Source organism: Nicotiana tomentosiformis, chromosome 8, assembly GCF_000390325.3.
Source record: "Nicotiana tomentosiformis chromosome 8, ASM39032v3, whole genome shotgun sequence".
Lineage (NCBI taxonomy): Eukaryota > Viridiplantae > Streptophyta > Magnoliopsida > Solanales > Solanaceae > Nicotiana > Nicotiana tomentosiformis.
This window is the reverse complement of record NC_090819.1, coordinates 136,187,275-136,211,109: the sequence shown is the minus strand read 5'-3', so window position 1 is coordinate 136,211,109 and position 23,835 is coordinate 136,187,275. Positions and strand designations below refer to the sequence as shown.

Sequence of the window (23,835 nt, the reverse complement as noted above, 5' to 3'; positions counted from 1 at the left end):
GTAAAGCAAGTTTGTTCATGTATGGAAACATAAATAGCAAAGTGTAAAGAAACTTGAAAACTAATTAGAAAAGGCTAACCGTGATGGCGGAATATATGCTGGCGTTGTACACCTTATACCGTCATCGTTCTTACCATATTATTAACATTAAATGACGCCACCGACACTGGCCGCATCATAACAACTCAGTTGGCTAGAACTTCGTGCTGATAATGTGTTATAAAATATAACTCAAAGTAATAATATGGAACAAGGAAAAATAGGCTAAGAGATATATAGAGAAAGACAGAAGAGATTCTTATTTCTTCTTCAATTGTATGTATTTTCCTATCTATTACAAGGCCTTTATATAGGCATGAAAAGTGAAGAAAACATGTCATTAAACATAGAAAACATGTCATTGAATATGTCATTAAGCATTTGAGATGAAGTTCATGGAAGAAGAGTAGACATCCATCATAATTTGATATTTCTTATAACAGTATTTGAATTGTAATATTACGTGCAGTGGCAAATTTAGGAATTTCGTAAAGGTGTTGCTGACTTTATATATATATAGTAGCGTTTACGAGCCTCCCGCTTCGGTACCCTCTCCATTTTTACCAGCCGGGTTATAAATATATGGCTACGCCACTGGTTACGAGCTTATATTTGTGATAATTTTAATTATGACCTCATGATCAAGGTTTTCGTATTTTTAATTAATTGAAAATCGGTCTAAAAGTTTTCTATATGTCACACCTTATCCCTATACAGAAACCTAAGTCGTGAACAAGAATAAAAAGACACTCGACAAACATTATGTAATGGTAACAGCAACAAATCATGCCTTGATCTTTATTATAGTACCTAATATCATTTAAAAAAAGAGCAAATGATTGACAAATATACTAGGAGAAGAATGGCTGACACGTCGTAAATCCTCCTACTTCGTTTTGTTATTAGATAAGTTAGTATTAACATATCGTAGTATTAGTTCCAATAAATTGTGGGTTTCTTGGGGTAATTTAGCTTATGTGAATTAAAGATTCTTTTCTCCATTTATGTTTTCGCTTGTTAGGAAAAAAATATCAAGAATGAGCTGACAACTACAAAGGAAACGACAGATTGCATTCTCTGAGCTCCACTTCGGTAAACATTTAGAATAAAGATCGTCGAGCCGCCAACAATTCTAAGAAAATAAAACACAACTACCCCATGTCAATGGATCCTTCATAATAAACCAAGCATATCTTAAAATGGGCCTCGACTACGAAGCCCACAAAATATTTGGGCTGATAAGACTCTAAATTGGGCTCGAGATAAGGTTTTCAACTTTTGGACAAACCAGGGGTTTGATACCAGTCTTGAATATAATAAACACGGAATCTTTACATAAATAGCCAGTCAAATTCACTGCTTATTTATTTAGCCGATATATATACATTATACATTAATTGTACATATATTATATATTTATTGATTATTTTTAGTTTAAGTTGTTGGGTGGACGACTATTTGCGTTGAGTTTTCATTAAAAAAACTAAGCCCATCCACTCTTTCAAGAAAAAAGAAAATATAATGATGATAATAATGTTACTACAACTCCATTAGATACATCATTAGTTGGGATGGTAACTTATTGAGATAATAATTTATATTAATCATGAAAGGTACTTTTTCGGCTTAAAATAATTGTTCTCCACTATAGAATACCACAATTCTGTTGGTCGTATTAATTTTTTATTTTTTTTATTTTGTTGATAAGTAAGTTGATCCCATTATTATAGATTATCCTACATATTTTGGAACTTGTATATTTCGCTTACATTTCTTATTCAGCAAGAACAGAATTTACTTCTAATATGATGTCATCTTTGTGTTGCATAACTTGCTTCAACAACTAATTTATGCTTTTCTTTATCTTAATCTGATAAGAATTAACGTATCGAGTTCAACTATCAACTTGACTATAGAAATTTTATAGAATATATTTGTGGTACAACATGAAAAATACATTTTATGCTTGCATAAAGATTTAAAAAAACTCGTAGCTAGAGTTTAATGTGATTAACTCTTACGAAGTCAAAAAGAGATTGACCCTTTTTCTTCAAAATTTAAAAAGAAAGAAAAAGAAAGAAAGATTTAAGGCGTTTGTATTTGGTTTTAACTTTTAATTAGTTATTGTAAAGAAGGTTTTTGTAATATTTTGGTGAACAGTTTGGAAAAAGTTATTGGCGTTGACTTTTGTAGAAAATATCTTCGGGTAATATTTATATTACTTTTTTTGTGAAATACTACCATTAGATTGCTTTTATTTTTCCAAAAAAGAAAAAACTGGCTTGATTTATGAAAAACCAAATACATACTGTAGTTTACTCTGTTTTCTTTGAAAAATTTTAGTACTAAAAAATGTTGTGCTGTCCAAACGAATAAAGTTCTTTTGTTTTTCCCATAAACTTTCTATTGATATGTCAATCCTGTAATACTAATATGTAAGCAATAAATAATAGAATACTGTTAAAATGTTGGTAATGTAGGCAAGAAACGCGGCTATCTTAGTTACCGCCTAAAATTCAGAAAATATTGACGACAGTGACATTTAGCTAAGGCGACGACTCATCTCGTCAAACGCCGCCCCAACAAGCCACCACTACAGTATTTTTCATTTACTACGTAATATGTTTTCTTATTTTTATTTTTTAACAGTTAAATTAAATTATTTGATATAAACGAGCAAATATTTATTGAAGATACACTAGTCAGCCAAGCAACTTTTGCTACCTTCTTAATTACAGTAAGTATAAGCGTATTCGATTTGGATGAAGCCCTTGGTAATTAAATTTTTATAATAAGCGTATTCACTATTTTCAAACTGAATTATATTTTTATAAAAATATTTTTAAGTATTTATATTTAGTATTAGCTTCAACTTGAGTTTTGCACATTATTATTTCATTATTTTCAATCTATGTAGCGGTGTTTGATTCGGCATGTATAAGAAAGAAAAAAAAAATTTGAAACTTATAATCTAAAATAAATCATAGATATTTGAGTGGTTATAAATCATCTTATCAATGATAATGTAAAAAGTCTAAAATTGAATTATTTTTAAATAAGGAAGTATGACATTCTTTTTGGGACATACTTAAAATATAACACATAAATTAAGGCAGATTGTTCTTATGCTAGAGTAAAAGATAAAGTTACAAAAGGTTGAGTCTCAGCCTAAAAATACTTAAAACAGGATTACTTTTTTTTACTTGGATAAAGCATAATGACTGTTACATCGCAACTCCAAATAAGTTTGAGTCAATTATATAAATTTTTACGGGCTCCATTTAATTTTGTTTCAGTATAATATTAAGAGTCCGTCTGGCCATAATTTTTTTTTTTTTTACTTTTTTTCGAAATCAGTGTTTAGCCATAAAATTTCCAATTTTTAAAGATGAATTTTGAAATTTTTCGAAAATTTGAAAAATTCCAAAAGGCTATTTTTCAAAATTTTCGCTCAGCTCACTCACAAAAATTCAAAAACAACCCAAAATTATATTCATGTCCAAATACAACTCTAATTTTCAAATACTATTTTCACTTGAATTTTTTTTTAATTTTTTCGGAATTTTACAAAAACGCCCACTAAAAATGTCTTCATTGTCAAAGTTCTCAACGTTAGTTTTGACAATATTGAATTACAAACATTAAATCTAAAGCAAACATATTAGAAAAATAATGAATTTTACATTTATCATATTAAACTATTCGTTTCATCCCAATTGGTGAGTCCAAGGAGTTTCATACGCTCACGCGTTAGTCGTTGCCCCGTACAATTCCAAAAGAAAGAATAAATCAAGGCCTTTCCAATTCCCACATTTTAATAATGAATAAGTACGACTCCTTTAATAATATAGTACTACTAATAAAGTGTATGATTTCGAAATTATAATTATTTTAAGTTACTAGATTTTAAATTAATAATTTATTTATATTTCATAAATTTTTATAAATAAATATATGATTTAAATAAAAGTTAATGTGTTCAGCCGAATCCATAAACGATACTGAATCCAAAAGTTAATTGAATATAAAATTAAGTTTGACAGAAAATGTTTTATTCTTTAAAGTGAGATTTTTGGCGCTAATTAATATTAATCGAGCGTCAAAGTAAACATAGAATACATGTGAAAAAAATGATAAGAAAAGTTTGGTGCAATAAGTTTAGAAAAAAGAGCCAAGCCATAATCATCTTTGTAAGTAAACTTACCATGTTCATATTCCTAATAAAATAAATTATAATACCAATATTATAGAGTATAGTGAAAGAAGTCGTTTTGATATAATTCCAAAAAACGAAGACGTGGTATTTGGCAAAGGAAGTCATCTCGCACAAAAGAAGCACAAGTGCCCAAACGCCTTTGCCTCTTCCTTCCCCCACCCCCGTCGTATACCCCCACCCCCACCCACAAACTTTTTCACCGTTTTTCTGCTCTTTCCGAGTCATCACCAATTCAATCACACAACACAGGTAATAATCTAAACGTACACCTTCCTATCTCTATAGGTTTCAATCTTCTTCTGTATCTTTGTCCAAAATTTATCTGCAATTTTTTGCTTGTTGAGTTTATTTGATTCATAAGGATTGATTACAGTAAGCTTCTATAGTGTTTATATGGTAGACTTTGTTTTTTCAGCTTGAAATCGGTGGTTTTTGACTTTTTTCTGCTCTCCGTAGTTAATTTTTGTAGCTGATTATGGATATGGAACTGTAGAAACTGTATTATTTCCCCTAAATTTTGCTTTTAGGATTACTTGTTAATTTATAGTGTTTGATTTTGTTAGTTTTGAATCAGTTTTGTGGAAATTCAATTAGGAAAGTTGGATTATGGTGTGATTAATTGTTTAATGTGATGTTTGGAGTATTCATTTTAGAGCTAAGGAGTATTTGACTGGGATTAGGGCTTGTTGGGTTAGTTTATTGGCTGTAAGATTGTTTGCTAATTTACTGATTTATGATTGACACTGTAGATTCAAAATTTTGAGTTTTCACCCGCCTTGGGGTTTTATAAGCTGACCCTAACTAGCTAGAGATTGAGGCGTATTTGTGTTGTGTTGTTGAAGCTGTTTGAAATTTGAGGTAACAGATATTAAGCTACTGAGTTTCTCTCAATTCTCTTGTAGAATTTTACATGCTCACGAAATCCTAGTGTCGTCTTGGATCAAATTCACCTCAATAGATTAGTATGAATTGGATGAATATTGCTAAAAAGTTAATGTGTTCTATATTGTGGTTTCTTATGTAAACCTGCAGTTGATCAATGTAATTTCAGATATGTACAGAAAATCTCCAGTTATTTGGTTTCAGTTGGTTAGAGACCTAGCTACAATATCTGTAAACCTGTAACTTAATCTTTCTTTGACCTTGAGTCTTTTAAGGAGTTGCTTTTTGTATCAGTGCACTCTTGTGGAATCAGCTTGCAGAAATAAATACACTATTGAACTTGGTTTATAACAAAAGATAGTTGATTGAAGATGCTTGACGGGGATGGGATGAACCTAAAATTATGCTTCCTCTGTTCCAATTTATACTTTTTGCTTTTCGAGATTTAATCCTTGTAATTTTGACCATGCATTTGGACATAAAATCTTTTAATTTTTCGAAATAAAATTTACATATTTGGAAACTACGTAAAAAGTATTATAAGGCACAATAATTAATAATTTAGAATATTTAAAAGGCATCTGAAAAAATTACGGTCAAAATATAATTCGTTTGACTCTCGAAATCTGAACACCTTCACATAAATTGGGACGAAGGGAGTATGAAGTAATATTGTGAAAAAAAATCTACATCCTCCCTGAATCAATGCGGACTTAGCTAAGAATCTGACACAGTGGAAGCAATATATTTATATGGGTGATACCAACTAGTTGGGATTAAGATTTATTTGTTGTTGCACTTGTATTAGATCTGAGCAGAGATAAGAGTGTGATTTAGACCATCTAGTTTTAGAGAACCTTATTTGCCTTAAAAAACAAGGTACTTAGCAATATTTAAATGACAAGGGTTTGGAATGGAGATGAAGGATTCATAATCTCGACTAGGTTGGGATTGAGGCAAAGTTGTTGTATGTTCATAAAAGAGAGATGTCATGACCGCAATCTATTGTAATTTGTAGCTCTCCTGAAGTCAACCCCCTAATCTATTAGCCGTTTTTTACCCTGTTGTCTGAATGTTTATAGTGGTGGCATTTTAGACTGGTGTTTCTGCCTAGGGTGAGATTTAGAAATTTTTTTCAGGGGCATACTGAAATCAGTTTCATCCTTTGTTTGTGAATTACAGAGGTCACATGCACAGTTCTACTGTTCTTCCAACGTCACTATTTATACATAGTTAATTAGTTCTACAACTCAACATTGGCATCTCCCGTCTAATCCGATCACCTGAGATGAAAATCTGGATCAAGTGAAAGGTTCACTTTCATTTTGCTAGCCTCTACAAAATGCGACTTGATTTTACATCTCTGTAAACATTGTAATCTTGTCAGTTGAGTTGAAATATTGAGGTCAACTTTCGTGATGCTATTTTGGTGGTTGTGCTTGGAGATGATATTTCTTTTCATGATTTGCTCCTTGCTTCACGAATTTTCAGAGTAGTCCTGCCATAAGATAGAACATACTGGTCTTTTCTAGTGAGTAATTTGTGTCTTACAATCAGAATTAGTTGCTTCTTCCGGTCATACCAGTGCTTCTCCATATCATTTTGTTAACTTGCACTTTATTGTATGATGTATACCTTTGGTTTTTGAAATCTGCTACATATCTGATAATTATAGTATTATCTTGTAATGGTGTAGAGAGAAAATGAGCAAAGGGTTAACCACTTCAGGCGGTTGACCTAGATAAATTATCAGAAATGGGTAATTGCTGCTGTTGTTGTGCTTCGAAAGGAGTGGAATTGAATGGTTCACCTTCATTCTGTCGTGTAAGTGTTATATCCTCATTCCAACTGCCATTTACCTTGTAATTTCTGAGTAGTCTAACCACAGCTTTCTGGTTCAAAGTCTCTTTGAAGATTGAATTTATTGTTAGAGCAGAATTGAGTTCTGGCCCCTTTGTTTCCATCTTTAGTCTTTCTTCTATCCGGGTTCCATATTTAATTTAACCTTCAATTCGTCAGTGTCTGTAGATTAACTCCAATCGTAAACTGGAATAGCTAACTTTAGCAATTATATTGATCCACGGCTATGTTGCTGATGCATGATATTTGCCAGAGGGTTCGTTTGTCTCTAAGGCTCATTTTTTGATGGGAAGCAGAAATTTTGTTACATACATATTCTTTATGCAAAATTCTTTTATTTAAAAGAAAACTTAAAGGATGAATATGCCCCTTTATGCAAGGCAAGCATGAGAATGTTACTGATTAATGGAGTTCTGGAATTAGCTATTCTTGCTGTATTAGACCAAGTCTGTAAAGTTTGTGAATCAGAAGTTAAATGTGTGACGTCGAATATCGGGGACCGAAGGTGCGAAGAGGGTATGAAGATGAATCAAAGCTGGCACCTTTCTCTTGTTATTTTTACATAAAACCATGCCAACTCCACTTTTCTGAATTATAGTATGTTCTAAAAATTTTAATGGGGAATAACTAGTAAATTTGGTGTGCTATTTTAGGGAGAAGTCTGAAAGTAAAAAGAATTCGGGCACCAACTGATATCGTCAATTTTCAGTCTGGTGAGTGTCCCCTGTCCAGAAGCATTACTCAACAATGTCTTGTTCATGCTTCATAGGTTGATAAACGTGGTTCTTGAACTCGTTCCTGTGTATGTTGCATGTTGTGGCATCATATAACAACCTGGATATAGTTAGTTGGACTCTTTGTTCTTTAATATAGGGTTCTTATCTTTCCTTTTTCCCATCCTCCCGTCATTTCCATGCTCCATATAAGCTCTTTTCAGAAAGCACCTTTGATTTCTATTGCAGTTCTATTCCCTGTATGTTAGGTAATTGGTTCATTCCATTGACAAAACCTACAGTCCCTTTTCTCCTCCTATTTTTTTAGATTTTGCAAGAGGTTATTATGATTTATTTTGAATAAAGTCCACTATATGGTCCCAAATCCATGCAAATGCTTCATTCTCTTGAATTCAGAAAAGTACACAGGTCCTTAATAGAGAAGCTGGTATTTCAAATTGCATCAGCAGTGTCTTTAATCAGGAAAGTGAGAGGATAAGGTAAAAGAAAAAGAGTTGGAATATAAGATGATGAATTATACTTTTTAGCATTAGTAACCGAAATTCGCTATTATGTGCTGAGTGCTCTCCGTTAGTGGAACAAAACCCTTTCCATTTTAATGGGATTAACTTTTTCACAATCCTTCTGAATTTGTGCTGTGCCACAAAAAGACTTTTTAACTTGAAGATTTGTACAGTATCCCACAGTGCCGGAAGAGCGCGAGCCCTTGTCATCTCATCATGTCACTGCTGCAGCACTCTCCACTGCGCTTTTGGTTGATACAAATCTGGACACCTCAAGTCCTGACACTTATAGACCACCTCCAATGCCAATGCCTTATGAAACATATGTGGGTAGGCCCAGGACGCCACCAGGTAATCAAGATGGTATCAAGAACGAGGCAGCAGTTCAGGAAACAAGCACTGAAACTGGTGTTGCGCTGAACACAGCAGATGCTGTCGAAGCTGCAGAGAAGGATAATAAGGAGTCTGAAGGCATCGTGCAAGCAGACGTCCAGCTTGCTGCTTCAAAGGAAGTGGAAGATGAACTCGAGGAGTCCGAGGAACTCAAAAAATCCAATATCCTTGTATTCTTACCCCCACAAGAAGAGTGTCCCATCTGTCTTGAAGGTGAGAAATAGCTTGTAGCATTGTCGCTCCCAACTCCTTGCTTCTAGCTTCAACTAGAAACTGAACAATGACTGCCCTCATTGCAGAATATGATGCTGAGAATCCAAAAATGAGCACAAAATGTGAGCATCATTTTCATCTTTCATGCATTCTTGAGTGGATGGAGAGAAGTGACACCTGCCCCGTTTGTGATCAGGTTTGTGTTAAATTATAGGAACCTCACTAGATTGCATTGACTGGTAATATGGGTTACTGCTATGATGCATCAGACTTATTGTCCTCTTTTCATTGGTTGTAGGAAACGGTTTTTAATCCTGCAATTGATGGATAACAACGAGAATTCTGCTATTGGCAGTCGGTCGCGGAAGTGACTTTTGTTGTATGCCAAGAAGTGTTTGTTCAATACCTTTTGTGCCCATGGCAGTTAACAGCTTTAGCCGTAGTTTCTTCACATGTTTCCTTGTGTTTGCTTCAAATCATTCAGCTTGGTTGTGGGAAATAATTAGGATAATGGTTGAAAAGTTTTTTTTTTTAAAAAAAAGGAAAAAGGAAAATTTGGTTTCAATACGCTTCATAGGTTCGTTTTCCATTGTGAATATCCCTTTTTATCCACGAAATATAGGTTATTCATCATTTGTAAGTTGTATGGCATTTCCAAATTTGCAGATTTTTGTGCATCTCTGTATCTCCCACCCATACACAAGTCTCTTTTTTTTCTTTTTCTTTTTCTTTTTTTGGTCATTTGATTATGAATTGGTAGCTCTATTTTCTTTGTTTGTAAATATGCAGTATAGGAACTCCTCCATTTTTGTGTACAAAACCACACTTGCATTGAAACTTTGTGCAATTTTGCAGTTTTTTTACGTATAAAGTTTCCCATCCGTAGCCTTGTGGTATATATAAAGCATTCTCAGGGGGTTAGTTTTGTCCTGTTCGTTTCTTCTTTTATTGATAATCTAGAGTTCTCTGTCGAGATTCGATTAGTTTGTTCCTTATACCTTTTTTCACTTAAATACTTAGATCTGGTTTACCATGTTTTTTTTTGCTCTACTTGTCAAGTCGTATGGGCTGCAAAAATCATACGCTCCTATCATTAAATTGATTTTTATCTTAATATATGACATAATTATAGTAAATTTATGTTAATATCGAAGAAATGCTGCTTCCATAATTTACCATAAGATGCAGATATTGGATCCAGATATTTTCAGATAAAGAGACTTGTAAGGTAGAAAATAAATCCCCAAGTTTTCTGTGCATATTTCTTTTTGACAAAATTGGATTACTCCTCATTTCTATTAACTCTGGATTGGCTTATATATCTTTAAAGCATCAGTAATTTGACAGGTAAATATTGGGGAAATGATGGGCAATATAGCAACTTGAGGCCACAAATAAAACTAGTATTTTTTTTTTCTCACATGGTATCCGCATTAGAGTTCGACTATATCCGGATTCGCGTCGCATAGGGCCCCATTCGGGAAGTAATGCTCTATACTAAGAATTTTTTCCTACCCATGACTCGAACTCGAGAACTTTGGTTAAGGAAAAAGCAACCCATCCGCTACGCCACATCTTTGGTGGTCAAATAAAACAAGTCTATAATACCATCGAACTGAATCAAGAAGAACTAATTCTCTACTGACAGTCTGACACTGACAAACCATAACTTTGTGGTATATAGCATTAAATGATTTATTTCCAATAACAATGATTTTGAAATAATTGAGATAAATAAATAAAAAAATGTCAAATATACCTCTGTACTATTCAAAATAGTTTAAATAGAGCATACATTTGAGTATCCATCCAATTATACCTTACCGTTATACTACGACACCGATTTGCTACTAATTTAGACAAATGGGACACGCGGCAAGCTAAAAAGCAAATAACCGACCCTCAATTTTAATACCCGAAGCCGGTAAATTACCCGAGCTATTCCCCTCCATAGACAAAGGGATAAATAAATGAAGTATGGTAAAATTCTGGAGCATAAAAAAAAAAACTTGTATGATGCTTTGCGTTGAAAAAACTAAAAATAGAAAAACTATTTTTAAATAAAAAGAAAGGAAAAAGGAAGAGTGTTCCCACAATTAAAGATCAGATATCATGGAAAACATTACCAGCCATTTATAACTTTAATAAATCGAATTACACAAAAATCTAATGATGGCTCAACATGTGACATGTCTTGTAATTTGACATTTAAGACTGGTTTAACACGCAAGATTAAAATTTGTAATACCTCGACCCCTATTTCTTCCCTAAAGCTATTTCTCTATTACACGAGTGAATTAGGAAAGGAGAACGGGAAAGGAGACAATGAGAATAAAATTTATTACGAAATATTAGATAGAAACTCAATCCCCATTTAATTCGTGAACATAAATTTCTCACCTTATCTTATCCATTATACCCAAATTGCACAGTTAATTTCCAAATCTAGGATAAGAGTTTCCCTTTTCGAAGATCATATTATTACAAGATTCGGCTGTAAATACGATAACCTAATGTCAAATTATAAAAAGACGTGATTTATAGTATTCTTATCTAGTTTTTGATTTTGTAAATATTATATTAAAGCAATTAATAAATTAATATCCGACTTTATATTTAAAAAGATGATAAATGACCCTCTATAACCCCTCAAAATTTTAATAGCCCATGTTTTTCTCCATTGACACGAAATGTCCCTTTGGCCCAAACAATTACATTTAATAGCCCGAAATGTCTATATTGTATATTTTTTGTATAGTGACAGTCTATTTTGTATATTGTTTGTATGATGACAATCTATTTCGTATATATTTTGTATAGTGACAATCTATTTTTATATATTTTGTATAGTGACAGTCTATTTTGTATATAAATTGTATAGCGACAGTCTATTTTGTATATATTTTGTATAACGACAGTCTATTTTGTATACAACATATCAGTATTATCCCACACCGTAAATTTGTATAGTGACAGTCTATTTTGTATAGTGACTGTTTATTGTATATTTTTTATATAGTGGCAGTTTATTTTGTATATATTTTGTATCCCGAGCACTTTAATCTATCCAACGTGTATAGATTGTTATATGATGTATAAAAGTGTATATATATTAGTCTTTTACCTTAACCTTATCTATTGAACGTGTATAGACTATTTTGTATAAAAATTTATAATTAAGAAGCTGCTAACATTTCAATTAAAACAAAATCAAAGAACGGTAATGAAAAAAAATAATAGGTCCACCTCACAAAAAGATTAAAGTAATTCTATTAAATCACAACTCACAAGACTCATGTTACTCTAATTATTATTTTTATTTAAAATTTGAGCTATTTTTTAGTTTATATTAAACAAGCATAAATTTCTTTTTGCTAATTGTAAGTGTTAGTAAATTTAAGGAACTCATTATTCATAATCTGAAAAATTGGGTATCTCTATGACGAATATTTAAAGGGTATTTTATACCTTTTAATTTTTATCCATAAAATATGAGACTAATTCAAAATTGTCCAACTTGTCCTTAAAAAGTAAAATGTGACACTTATTCAGATTAGGGGAATATAAAGACGAAGCCTTTAGAAGAAAAAAAGAAGAGAGAGAGAAATTAAAACTTGCTTATTTCATCGTAAGTTGGTGCTTTTGATTTTAGTTATATGAAATTTTCATTTCATTTCTCCATTTCTTCGGTTATTAAAAAAGAAGTGATCGACTTTGAAATAACTTTAAGCTGTCTACTAAATCCTGCAAATCAATGGAGTTAAATAAGAAAATTGATTTATTTTTAAAAATTTAATAATTTATGGTGGAGAAATAATAAAGAGTATTAGATCCGAATAGATTAAAAACTCTACTTTACAACTTGAAGAGTTGATCAAACGGGTCAACATATTTTTTGTGTGTAACCAATATAATAAGTTTTTGGCTATAACTTGCAATCAAATTTAATAGACTATCGTTTGTCTTAATTTTGTGCCGAATGGCCATAAATGAAGTTTGCTTTTAAAAGATAGTAAAAAGGTCTATTACTTCTACTCTGAACCCCTTCATTTTTTTTGAGACGGAATAGTATAATTTCCGAACTAATTAATCCAACAGTGATAATCATTACTCCCCGTTTCAATTCATGTGAAACTATTTGATTGAGCACAAAATTTAAGAAAAGAGAAAAGACTTTTGAACTTGTGGTATAAAATGAGACACATATATTTTGTGCGGCTATAAATTATTGCATAAAGGTAAATTCTTTCTAAATAGAAAAAAATATCATTCTTTTTGGCACGAACTAAAAAGGAAATAAATTCACATAAATTAAAACGGAGGGAGTATAAAATTTCATATATTCTTCTAACATTTCCTACTATTAGTTAAATGTTAGGCTTCAATAAGGTATATATTATAATTACTACTTCGTATTATATCATGTTTCCAGAAAATTAATCTTTTTTTTCTAACTTTAATTTAATTTTCCATGAACGTTTGTGCAAATTCACAAAATCTCCGACATAAAAGTTCCTCTAATTTCATCATATTGTCATTAATTACTCATTAAATGAAAACATAATGATAATTTACTCAAATTCTTCTCATAATTAATATTTATTAAACAATTTTCTTAATTATGTGCCAGAAAAGTAATTTATAGAAGTTTATCTACTTTAAAATTACATAAATTTACATTAATATGATTAAGACGAATTTTAAAAATTTTATCTCCTATTTTAGTAATTTTATCTCCTATTTTAGTAATTTTTTATTCTGTTTGAAACGAATAAAGTATATTTTTCCAAATCGATTAATCCAACGGTGATGATCAAATCTCAAGATGAGGTAAAAGACACAAGGGGATGGACCAAGCAATATTTATTTTCATCATCCTATAAAACTTTGTTTATATATTCTTTTACCATTCCTACAATATTTAATTGTTAGGGTTCATTGAGGTTTAGATTATATCAATCCCTAATCTTTCATTTTCCTAATTTGATTTTTCCAAGAATGTTTTGTTGCAAATTCACAAAATCTCAGACATCAAAAAACCCTTAAAACACCTGTCAACTCCATTTCTTGAGCTGTCAAAAAACCAGCTGCTTCTGTTCATAATAATTTTCATACATCCTTTAACCCCCCCCCCCCCCCCCACCCAAACCTTCCACAAAAAAAAAAAAAGGGAATAGTTTTTCACTCCTTAATCTCAGCTGGGGTTCTTGTATTTTCTCCATAGCTGTACAAGAAAAGGGTAAAAAATATTACAAAATGAAAGGTGGCGGTGGGCTTGAAGAAATTTTATAAAACAGCACTTGTAAAGGTAAATAATTCCAATAAAACAGCTCAATTAGTATAGATTGCCATTACTTTTTTTTTTTTTTTTTTTCTGTTGTTGTTGATCCTTTTTCAGCTTTTATCAACATTTATTTAGCCTATATTTTTTTTCTCTCTCTGTATTGATTCTTGTTATGTAAATGGAACTAGTCATTTCTTGATTAATGTAGGCTGTGCTTGAAAACCCCATAAAATTATAATCTTTTTGAGTTAATGGAAGCTTTGGTTAAATTTAAATGATGAGTCTCAAGTTTATTTCTTTTATTTTTTTATTTTTGATGACGGTGGTGGTGTCTCGGTCAGCTTGCGTGTAACTCGGCTATTCCACCAGGTACCTGCTATCTCCCACCAGCACATCACAGGTATCGGATAACTCTAGAGTTGTCAATGGTTCGGTTTGGCCGGTTATTTTATAAAATTTATACCATACCAATTTTTCGGTTATTCTATTATGTATAACAAAAATTAGACTTTTTAAAACCGTCTCAACCGTGCCGGCCCAAGGGTAAGGCTGCTAAAGCAATTGCTTTTGGGCCTCATAATTTTTGGGGCCCCAAATTTTTCTAACAGGTTATATATTAATTTATTTTTAGAATAATATTTAGTGTTTTAAATGAGAAAGTACAAATTTTCATAGTAAAAAAATAGGATTAAATTGTTAATCATAAATTGAGAAAAAATATCTTTTTGGGAATCACTCTCTAGACCATAAATTGAGAAAAGATTCGATTATTAATTCATAACTCAATAAATGTTAAAACCTTAATATAGTCCCACAACGTGTATATCTCAAGAGAAATTAAATGGATTAGATAAAATTATTAATAACTTTGCATATGAAAAACTAGAAATACAGAATTTAAATGAAATTATATATGAATTTTTCCTTTTATATAAAAAAAGGCCCCTCATTGAGATTTTTCTTTAGGCCTCCATATTTATTGAGCTGCTCCTGTCTCAATCATGTCGGTTTCTCTTCGGTATTGGTACGGTTCGGTTAGTTTTCGGTATTTTTTTAAATGTCATGTAAAAGTCACAAGTAGAAGTAGAATGCAATAGTATATGTACTTTTATAGGACTTTGCAAAACACACTAAAAAAAATACTGTTTAAAGGGTAATGAATTAAGAAAACATGAAAGATGACCATAGTATAGATTCATCAACTATTCTACATTAGCGTAAAAGAAATCAAGTAAAGACAAAGAAAAGTGGAAAGATATTAACCAAGTTGGAACTCAAGAATAAAGTCCATAAAAGATTAAATATTCAAAAAGATAAATCTAAATCATACGAAAGAAAACATATTTGATACATTGTAGTTTGCTACTCATAATCGCTAGAATACCTTGTGTCTTGCTAGTGAATATGCATGAAATAATTTAGTTTTGATAGGAGTAGCATAATAAGTTTGGGAATTAGGATTTTGAGCATTAATTACTTGTTGACTTGTAAACATTTTCATAATTTCAAGGCCTAAAGAAAAATTTAATGCTTTGTTATTTTTAAACTTAATATATAAATATATTTTTCACATATAAATTATTTATTCGGTACGTTTCAGTATTTTTTCGATTTTTTTTCATAAAATTAAAAACCTACCCTAACTATCGGTACATTTATAGATTTATATATAAACCTACGGTTTTATTAAAAGAAACCTAAAAATCGACTCGGTACGATACAATTTGGTCAGTTTAGTCGGTTTTTAAATATCCATTGACACCCCTAGGTAACTCTACCTCAAGTTTATAGATTGTATCACTTTTATTTTATCCTGTTTTAACTTTTCTTTTACTGCTTTTTATCAGCATTTTTGTAGCCTCTTTATTTTTTTTGGATTATGGATTTAGTCATTTCTTGATTAACATAGGTTGTGCTTGAAAACCCCAGAAAAGGTACAATCTTTTTGAGTTAATGGAAGCATGGTCAAGTTTAAATGATGAGTCTCAGGTATATAAAGGAAATCAGAGTGGTTCTGGTATTAATCTTACCGTAGAAGTAAATGGCATTGATGGCTGTAGTAAGAATAGGTTAAAGAGCTTGTTTGATCAAGTTCTTTCTGTTTTTCTAAGTGAGGTAACTGAGAAAAAATGTGTAAGGCCTCTTCCAGTTATGACCGGTAGTGGGAAGCCTCTGGATTTGTTTAAACTTTACTGGATTGTGAGGAAAATAGGGGGATATGACCGCGTTTCGAGCAAGAATTTGTGGGGCTTTATTGCAGAGCATTGTGGGTTGGATGTTGGGGCTGTTGCATTTGTGAAGTTGGTTTATGTTAAGTATTTGGCTGAATTTGATCATTGGCTAAGGCAGTTATGTAAAGAAGGAAACTTGGAGAAACGAGAGGGTGGGGTTGTTCGCCGACTTGATTTGTTGTCAAAGGAGTTGGAGACAAGGTTTAGGAGGTTGTTGCTCCGTAGGTGTCAGAAAAAGAAAGATGCTAATTTGCTTCCTTCGAAAAATGGTCAGGTTGATTTTGAAATGCTTACTACTGAAAGTGTTAATAAAACCAATGATTACACAACACGAAGAAGTTACAATGCTGAAAACAGGAACGGTAACCTTTACAATGGCGATGAAAGATCCGTTTCTAAGATTGACGACGACTACGTCTTTTTGGCATCTGCCGAGGGGATTGTCGAGAAGGTCCTTTATAAAGCACCTGAAAAATCAAATAATGAATATGATGACGATGAAAAATTCTTTGCCCGCGATGGTAAAAATAAAGTGACATCTAACGGAGAGGTGATTCAGAGAGCTGCGTCGGCCATGAGTGTTATTGAGAATGTATTTGGTTCTCGCAAGAGAAAAAGAGAATCTTCATGTTTCTCAGGAATGTTGAATTGGATTAATCATGCGGCAAAACATTCTAATGATCCTGAAATTGGAGAAGTTCCTGAATCTTCCAAGTGGAAAGGTCATACAAGCAACGAGTTCTGGTTCCAGGTCTTGTTGGTTAAGGAAGCACTGCTGAAGAGAAGGCATACTGATACAAATGCAGAGGAATCTAATCCTCAGGTATTTATCTGATCCTTATTCAATGTAATTGAGTGATTGGCAAATGTTTTTGTTCACTATTGCCTTATCTTCCATGATTTTTTGTAGCATTGGCAAATTGCTTGTTACATGCCAGGGGCCTTTAAATATGATTTCTTTATATTATTTTTCTCAGAAGTATTTAAATGAGAATCACATCTATGGCTCATTTTACTTTTTGTCGACCAATGCCTTGAATTGGTGTTACATAATATTTAATATTATTATGTTACACATGTTCTATCAAAGACTTGATAGTCGTTGTAGCCTTACTATAACCAAGTCACTTGGCACAGATTAGGCCAAAATGGTAAATTGGTTCATCATTTCTCGTAACAAATTTAGCGTATCACAACTCCAAGAACCAAAAATGATATTTTACTTTCAAAGTTCTCCAAGGCAAAAGATCGATCCATACTGCCAGTACTTGGAGCTCTTTTAATATTTTGTTTCCCTGTGTGGCTTTATGTCAGTTGTCAAGCACAACAACGGGTAAAGCTAAACAGATGTGGCTGAGCTGATATTACCACTGGGGCTCATTCGGGGTATTTGAACTTACAAAATATCCTTACACACTTGAATTTTGAAGGCTGGAACTACAACTTATGCTCCTTCAGATGGGCTTCAACTTTTAGCTTTTATGTTAATCTTTACCAATCTAACTTTTCTTTGTTGCTGCACTTTCCTTTTCCTTCTGGCAAATTACTGATGTCCCATTAGTACGTAGTCTATTTCAATGTTCAAAAGGTACATACTACTAGACAATTTCCAGGTTAATAGAGGCCAAGTTTGAGATGCACAAATTACGAATTGAGTTGATGACTTACTTTTGCTTTCTGTTTCAAGTTTAACCCTCTGGGGGAGGGAAGGATTTGACCGCTTTCCCCTATGGTACTATGGCTGCGCTTGCAACTCTGGCAGAACATAATGACTGAGATATTCTATGGTCTTTGTACTTTTAGGGTGATTTGATTGCAAATAACATTTAACTCGGCATGCTCCCATTTTATAGAATTTTTATTTTGTTTTTGTCCCTCCCTTCTCCTGGTTATCTCTCTTTGCATTTCTTTACTGTGTTTTAAATAGTTATTTTTTTTCTTAACACGGTATCAAGCCGGACCCATCCCTATTCTTGGTTTGTCGAATGTCAGACCCCCATGTTATATTATCTACTCCCCGGATGTTCAATCCTGGGCGTGTAGAAAAGTATTAAGTGTCCCCTTATATAGTCTTAGGCAGTCCTCATCTCATGAACTAGCTTTTGAGGTTAAGTTAGGCCCAAGATCTGTTTCTTAGAAAATAGACATATCTCATCTCCTTGCTGAGCTGATGTTAGAATATTTGCCAATTTTCCTGACTGTGTTATGCTAGTAAATCTTTCTTCTAAAAGATATAGTATAAGGATCTCTCTTGGCCAAAGAAAAAGTAATGTATTAAAAGGAATGATAAGCTGGGAAGCACCTTTTGTCTCCACTATGGCTGACCTAAAATTCTGCTACTGCTGGTACATTCATGATTCACCACCGAAATATTTATGTGAATCGAACTGTTGTGATTTATTTTGTCACACATCTTTTCCTGGTAGTCAGAAATTTGAACTTGTACAATGTGTCTTCTATGACTTCTCAAGTATCAATCTATCGAGAGCAATTCGTTATCCGTTTTTGTCATGATGTAAATTAGCAGAAAAAGCAGAGAATGCATCCGTTCATGTATGAAGAGAGACTCAACAATCAACCTGCAGAAAAACTAAGATGCAGCAAAAGGATCCCCGTTTCACCAAAACATGTTCCTTGTCCGTGTTGTAACTCATGTTCGACCTCTCAAAACAAAGCTTCAACTCATCAGAAGGAAGAAGAACAAGATACTGGGCCAGATCTTACAAGTATTGAGGTATCAGTAACAGAAAAAACTGATGACTTAGGGGATCAGCAAACACACCCTGAAGTTTCTGTGGGTCCTCTCCACCAAGCTGAAGTCCCTGAATGGTCGGGGGTGATTTCTGAGAGTGATTCCAAGTGGTTAGGCACGCGAATGTGGCCTCCCGAAGTGGAAACAACAAAATCTTTGGTTGAGTTAGATCCTATCGGGGAGGGAAGACGAAGTTCATGTGGTTGTCGATTTCCACAATCTGTTGAATGCATCAGGTTCCATATTGCGGAGAAGAGGTTTAAATTGAAGCTCGAGCTCGGTCCTTTGTTCAACCGATGGAGGTTTGATCGCATGGGAGAAGAAGTTTCACTTTCTTGGACAGCTGAAGAGGAAGAGAGATTCAAAGATATGGTAAGGTCAAGTTCTACGTCGAATAACAAATGGAAGAATTCTAAGAAACTACTTCCATCCAAGACTAGGAATATGTTGGTTAGCTATTACTTCAATGTATTCCTTATCAGACGTCGGAGCTATCAAAACCGAGTTACTCCAAAAGAACTCGATAGCGATGATGATGAGATTGAGCTTGGGTCTGTCGGCGACAGTTTTGGTAATATTGCAGTTCATGTACCAAGCTCCAGGTCACTAACATGCGTCGAGAATAAGGTATGCACTGATCTGGAGTAACATGTCATGGACATTGTAGCGAGTGTTCTAGTTGATACCAACAAATATGTTTTCTTGAATTTAACAAGCAGTTATTGCAACTTGCTTGGCAATTTTGACAGACTAATTGAGTACAGTTGTGATGGCAAGAGCAAATACTACTCAGTAGACTGAAGTGATGATCTTATTATGTAAATATATATATATATCTGAAATATTGCCAAATAGTGCATTGTAAAAGTTTAAACAAGTTGCATATAAGGATTCAAGGTTTTCTTTAATGACGCTTGATTGCTTAAGCGGAATGTCTGATCATATAAGATTAGACAAGATTAGTTAGTTTTGATTACATTCGAGATTGATTGAAGATACAAAGTATCACATATATACAGGATAAAATGAAAGAGTGTAGCTTGAGGTAGTTTAGTTATGTCTTATATGAATCTTTAAATGCACCTGTCTATAGGACTATTTTAAACCCAAGTCCAAAGATGCCCAACTGTTTTGGGCCTTTTCTCCATAAATTTGCATTCACTCTGCAATTAGGAGAAGCATAGAGGCTGGTAACCTAAAAAAGGAAGCCAAAGAATCCCAATTTGATAGCCACACAAGATGAAAACTTTGTGTCTGTTACTCCTTTTCCGATGCCGGTCATTATCATCGTCCTCTGAACTTGACTCAGAATGCTTTTTCTTCCGTGAATGTCTGTGTCTGTTATTACTTTTCCGATGCCTGTCATTATTATCATCCTCTGAACTTGACTCAGAATGCTTTCCCATACTTGACTCATTATGATTCTTCTTCCTGTGTTGTCTGTTACTCCTTTTCCGATGCCTGTCATTATCGTCGTCCTCTGAACATGACTATGAATGTTTTCCTCCATTTCATATCCTTCTAGTCTCCTTTCCTATTGCTTACCTTCCCCAATTTCCAATCATAGGTTACAGTCTGCATCCGAACATGGGGTGGCAGTAATTTTCCAAAAAGAATATCTTAAAACTAAAGATGGATATAATTATTGCATGATAAACAACTCAACGGGTTCGAGAAAGACCTCAAACTGTCCACAATCTTTGGGTTTGGACTCAAAACATCCATATTCTCACTAATAGTCAACAATGTTTGTCAAAGTGGCCCACTTTTAATCAGTCCCCAAACATTCCGTTAAAATAAACAGAGGTGGAGATTCTTCACCAAATATGATCTTTATCGGCCCTATTCTGCAGGGGCTAAAAGAACATGGGTGTTTTTGAGTCCAAAAGATATTGCCATGAGCAAATAGGATGATCCCTCTAATGTCTTCCATGCCACTCAACAGTTAACTTGAGTTGTACCAGATGAATCTTATCACTAGTCTCCTTTTTTCATTTTCTTTTTTTAATGGAAAGGTAAAGATTTTATTGAAAAGGTACCAAGAAGGTACTGATAGAATACATCAAAAAATAGCACATCCTTTTGAACCCTGCTCTCGCACCTACTTCATTGACCATTAGCCCACATTGTTAAAGGACAGTAGAAGGCCCAGGGGATGGGCTTTTGAAGATCAAGCATAAACTTCTTACCAGGTTCACTAAATGCACATGAGGAGCCGATGCTCATTTCTGTTTGTGGCACACGCTCATTAAGCTTTACAATTTGATCTTGGATCCATGCTACTCTTATCGTTATTTCATAAATTGTTTGGCATTCATCTCGAAGAGTAATCTGCAACATATTGGCAGAATAGGGGGGGCGCAATCTTGGCGACTCTCTACACCTTGTCTTTTAAAAAAGATAACTTTGTATTCACAACTTTAGCACTAAGGAACTGCTGTAAGTTATGAACAAGTCAGGCTTACCCCTGCAGGGAGACAATGAAATCAAAAGTTCATGAACAAGATCTACAAAAAGCTAAGGTAGTCTGACAAAGAGCTTAAGCTTTTCTTTCAAACATTTGAGATTTCTTTCCTTCCTTCCAATGCCGACCAGAATTGTGAATCATGTTTTCAGCAGTTGTTTTGAAGTCTTCTTCCCAAACCAGCTCCAAAAGACTTCTCCTAGAAAGTTCTTGGCATCTGATGCCCAAATATTTAAAAATATATACTCCCTCCCAATCCCAGTTTATATCACTCTCTTTGTATTTTGGAACGTCTCAAAGTGCCTGACATCAATACACCTTTAACAACTTTAAGTTTGATGAGATATCCTCTTTATCAAATTAACATTTCGACAATTATTTTCATACCATCTTCCATTAGTACTAAAATAGAATATACGTTAATTTAACATCTTAACTCTGTGTACAGTCAATCACTCATATAAAATGAGCTGATGATTTTTCAACCAGCAATAGACGCGCACTAATGTATGGGTCAAAATCCATCTTAAATAAAAACGGTGCTAGTAAAGCATTCTTGGGACACCGCGTGCCGAAGTAATCTAATTATCAGCAAAGGCCGTGGTCGAGGAATCAACAAGGACCAGGGCCGAGGTCGAGGACTCTTAACAGAAGTATAACAACTAGTTTTCAAGACATGACATTAGAGAGAATATTCTAGTGGATATTCTTTTTATTTGTACTATTAGGATTTTCCTTTTAGGAACGTGTTCCCTATAAATAGAAAGAGACATAATGATAGGGGACATGTGATATTCATTTTGTAAAAAATACACTTTGACTTGAGAAAAAGAATCAGATCTCATTGCTAACATACAAACATTACCTTTTCACTGAGATTCTTGTCTATACTTTTTCACCAGATTCGAGAATAACTCAAATATTCAAGGGGTTGTCCATCATTCATCGTTGTCAGAAAGAACATTTTACTTATTCCATCATTTCTTGGGTGACTCATTCATTCTATTTACTTAAATGTCATTTATTGCTATTCATTGATATTGAATGCTACACTATTGTCTTTGATTTTCGGAACATTTATTGCATGTTATCACCATTGTCCAACTATATCCGCACAGTGTTTGTTGCTTTTTAAGAGCTCCATCTTAGAGATATTATCGTTAGTTAAGATTAACCCTCATTTATATAAATTTAATTATTTGAACCAACATCTATATTTTTTGGTCAAACAATTTGGCGCCGTCTGTGGGGATTTCTTAGTTAAATTTTTAGTTTCCTCTAGATCTACAATTAACGAAAGTCACTAACGTCAAAAAACCCTGAGATCTCCTTTCTTTGTGTATACAAAACCCTACATGACAGGTAGCCAAGGAGAAAGGACAAAAATAATAAGTGACTTCCCAACCAACCTCATGAATGTCATCAACGAAAGTTGTGAAACAGTAGGTGAGGACACGATGCCCGACGCGTCCCCAAGGCGAGAGAGATCACCACCCCCACACTGCAATATAACAAAACCTAGCAGAAAAAAGGCCTCCACGTCTACGGAGGAAGGGACGCCCCCAGTTGTGAAAAAATTCCCCGAGGCATGGCTGACCGACATGCTAGCAAGCGCCCTCAACAAAACCGCTCCAGGCATGACTGCAGAAACCGCAAGGGCTTGCATGATAAAACAAATAGACGAGCAGTGCAACCGACCCCTCCCTCCAACGACAGGTATAACTCACAATATTACTAATAGTGCAGGTGACAACGTCGTCGCTGCCATTCTAAAGATGATGGAAGAAATGGAGAATGAAAACAAGGCGCTCCGAGACCAGATGAAAGAACACCAAGAACGAGTTGACAAGATACCGAGTGCTCCTAAGCTGCTGCCAAAAAGGGACCGGTAGGTTCGTAGAGCAGTTGTACAACGATGATGTAGCCCCACATGCCATACCAAAGACCTTCAAAATGCCGCCCCTACCTCAGGATATACGACGGAACGACCGATCTTGAAGATCATGTGACTCACTACGTCATCACCGTGAAAGGCAATGACCTTGCCAAGGAACAAGTATCCTCCATTTTGCTAAAGAAGTTTGGCGAAATCCTCACGGGATGGGCATTAACATGGTATTCGCAGCTACCAGCCCGCTCCATAGAAACTTTCGAAAAAATGGCTTATATGTTCGTAATCGCCCATGCTGGAGCCAAGAAGGCCAAGGCGAGAGTAAACGACATATTTGCTACTAAGCATTCCTTGGGAGATGGACTAAGGGACT

General features: G+C 33.8%; 2 protein-coding genes and 1 long non-coding RNA gene across 8 annotated transcripts; 2 read left to right on the top strand and 1 right to left on the bottom strand.

Moving 5' to 3' along the window:
- Positions 1-4,349: 4,349 nt before the first annotated feature.
- Positions 4,350-9,517, top strand: LOC104088270 (probable E3 ubiquitin-protein ligase RHB1A). 2 transcript variants are annotated; one of them, XM_009592923.4, is made up of 5 exons: positions 4,350-4,504; positions 6,834-6,961; positions 8,408-8,840; positions 8,927-9,036; positions 9,139-9,517. In XM_009592923.4, exons 2-5 carry the CDS (start codon positions 6,893-6,895, stop codon positions 9,169-9,171), a joined length of 645 nt encoding a protein of 214 aa, XP_009591218.1. In that variant the 5' UTR covers positions 4,350-4,504; positions 6,834-6,892; the 3' UTR covers positions 9,172-9,517. The 2 variants fall into 2 exon arrangements, with proteins under 2 accessions (XP_009591218.1, XP_033509880.1); XM_033653989.2 differs by lacking the exon at positions 4,350-4,504 and adding an exon at positions 4,709-5,368.
- Positions 9,518-13,745: 4,228 nt separating this feature from the next.
- Positions 13,746-20,015, top strand: LOC104088269 (AT-rich interactive domain-containing protein 2). 5 transcript variants are annotated; one of them, XM_018768118.3, is made up of 4 exons: positions 13,746-14,148; positions 14,466-14,493; positions 16,034-17,178; positions 18,880-20,015. In XM_018768118.3, the coding sequence occupies exons 3-4, from the start codon at positions 16,078-16,080 to the stop codon at positions 19,753-19,755; spliced, it is 1,977 nt and encodes a 658-aa protein (XP_018623634.1). In that variant the 5' UTR covers positions 13,746-14,148; positions 14,466-14,493; positions 16,034-16,077; the 3' UTR covers positions 19,756-20,015. The 5 variants fall into 5 exon arrangements, with proteins under 5 accessions (XP_018623634.1, XP_009591215.1, XP_009591216.1 ...); XM_009592920.3 differs by having other exon boundaries at positions 14,466-14,524; XM_009592921.3 differs by lacking the exon at positions 14,466-14,493 and having other exon boundaries at positions 16,054-17,178.
- Positions 20,016-20,228: 213 nt separating this feature from the next.
- Positions 20,229-21,041, bottom strand: LOC138896977 (uncharacterized). Its single transcript, XR_011410659.1, has 2 exons — positions 20,910-21,041; positions 20,229-20,490 (listed from the first exon to the last, which is right to left on the bottom strand). It is a non-coding gene; the product is annotated as an uncharacterized lncRNA (long non-coding RNA).
- Positions 21,042-23,835: the final 2,794 nt, after the last annotated feature.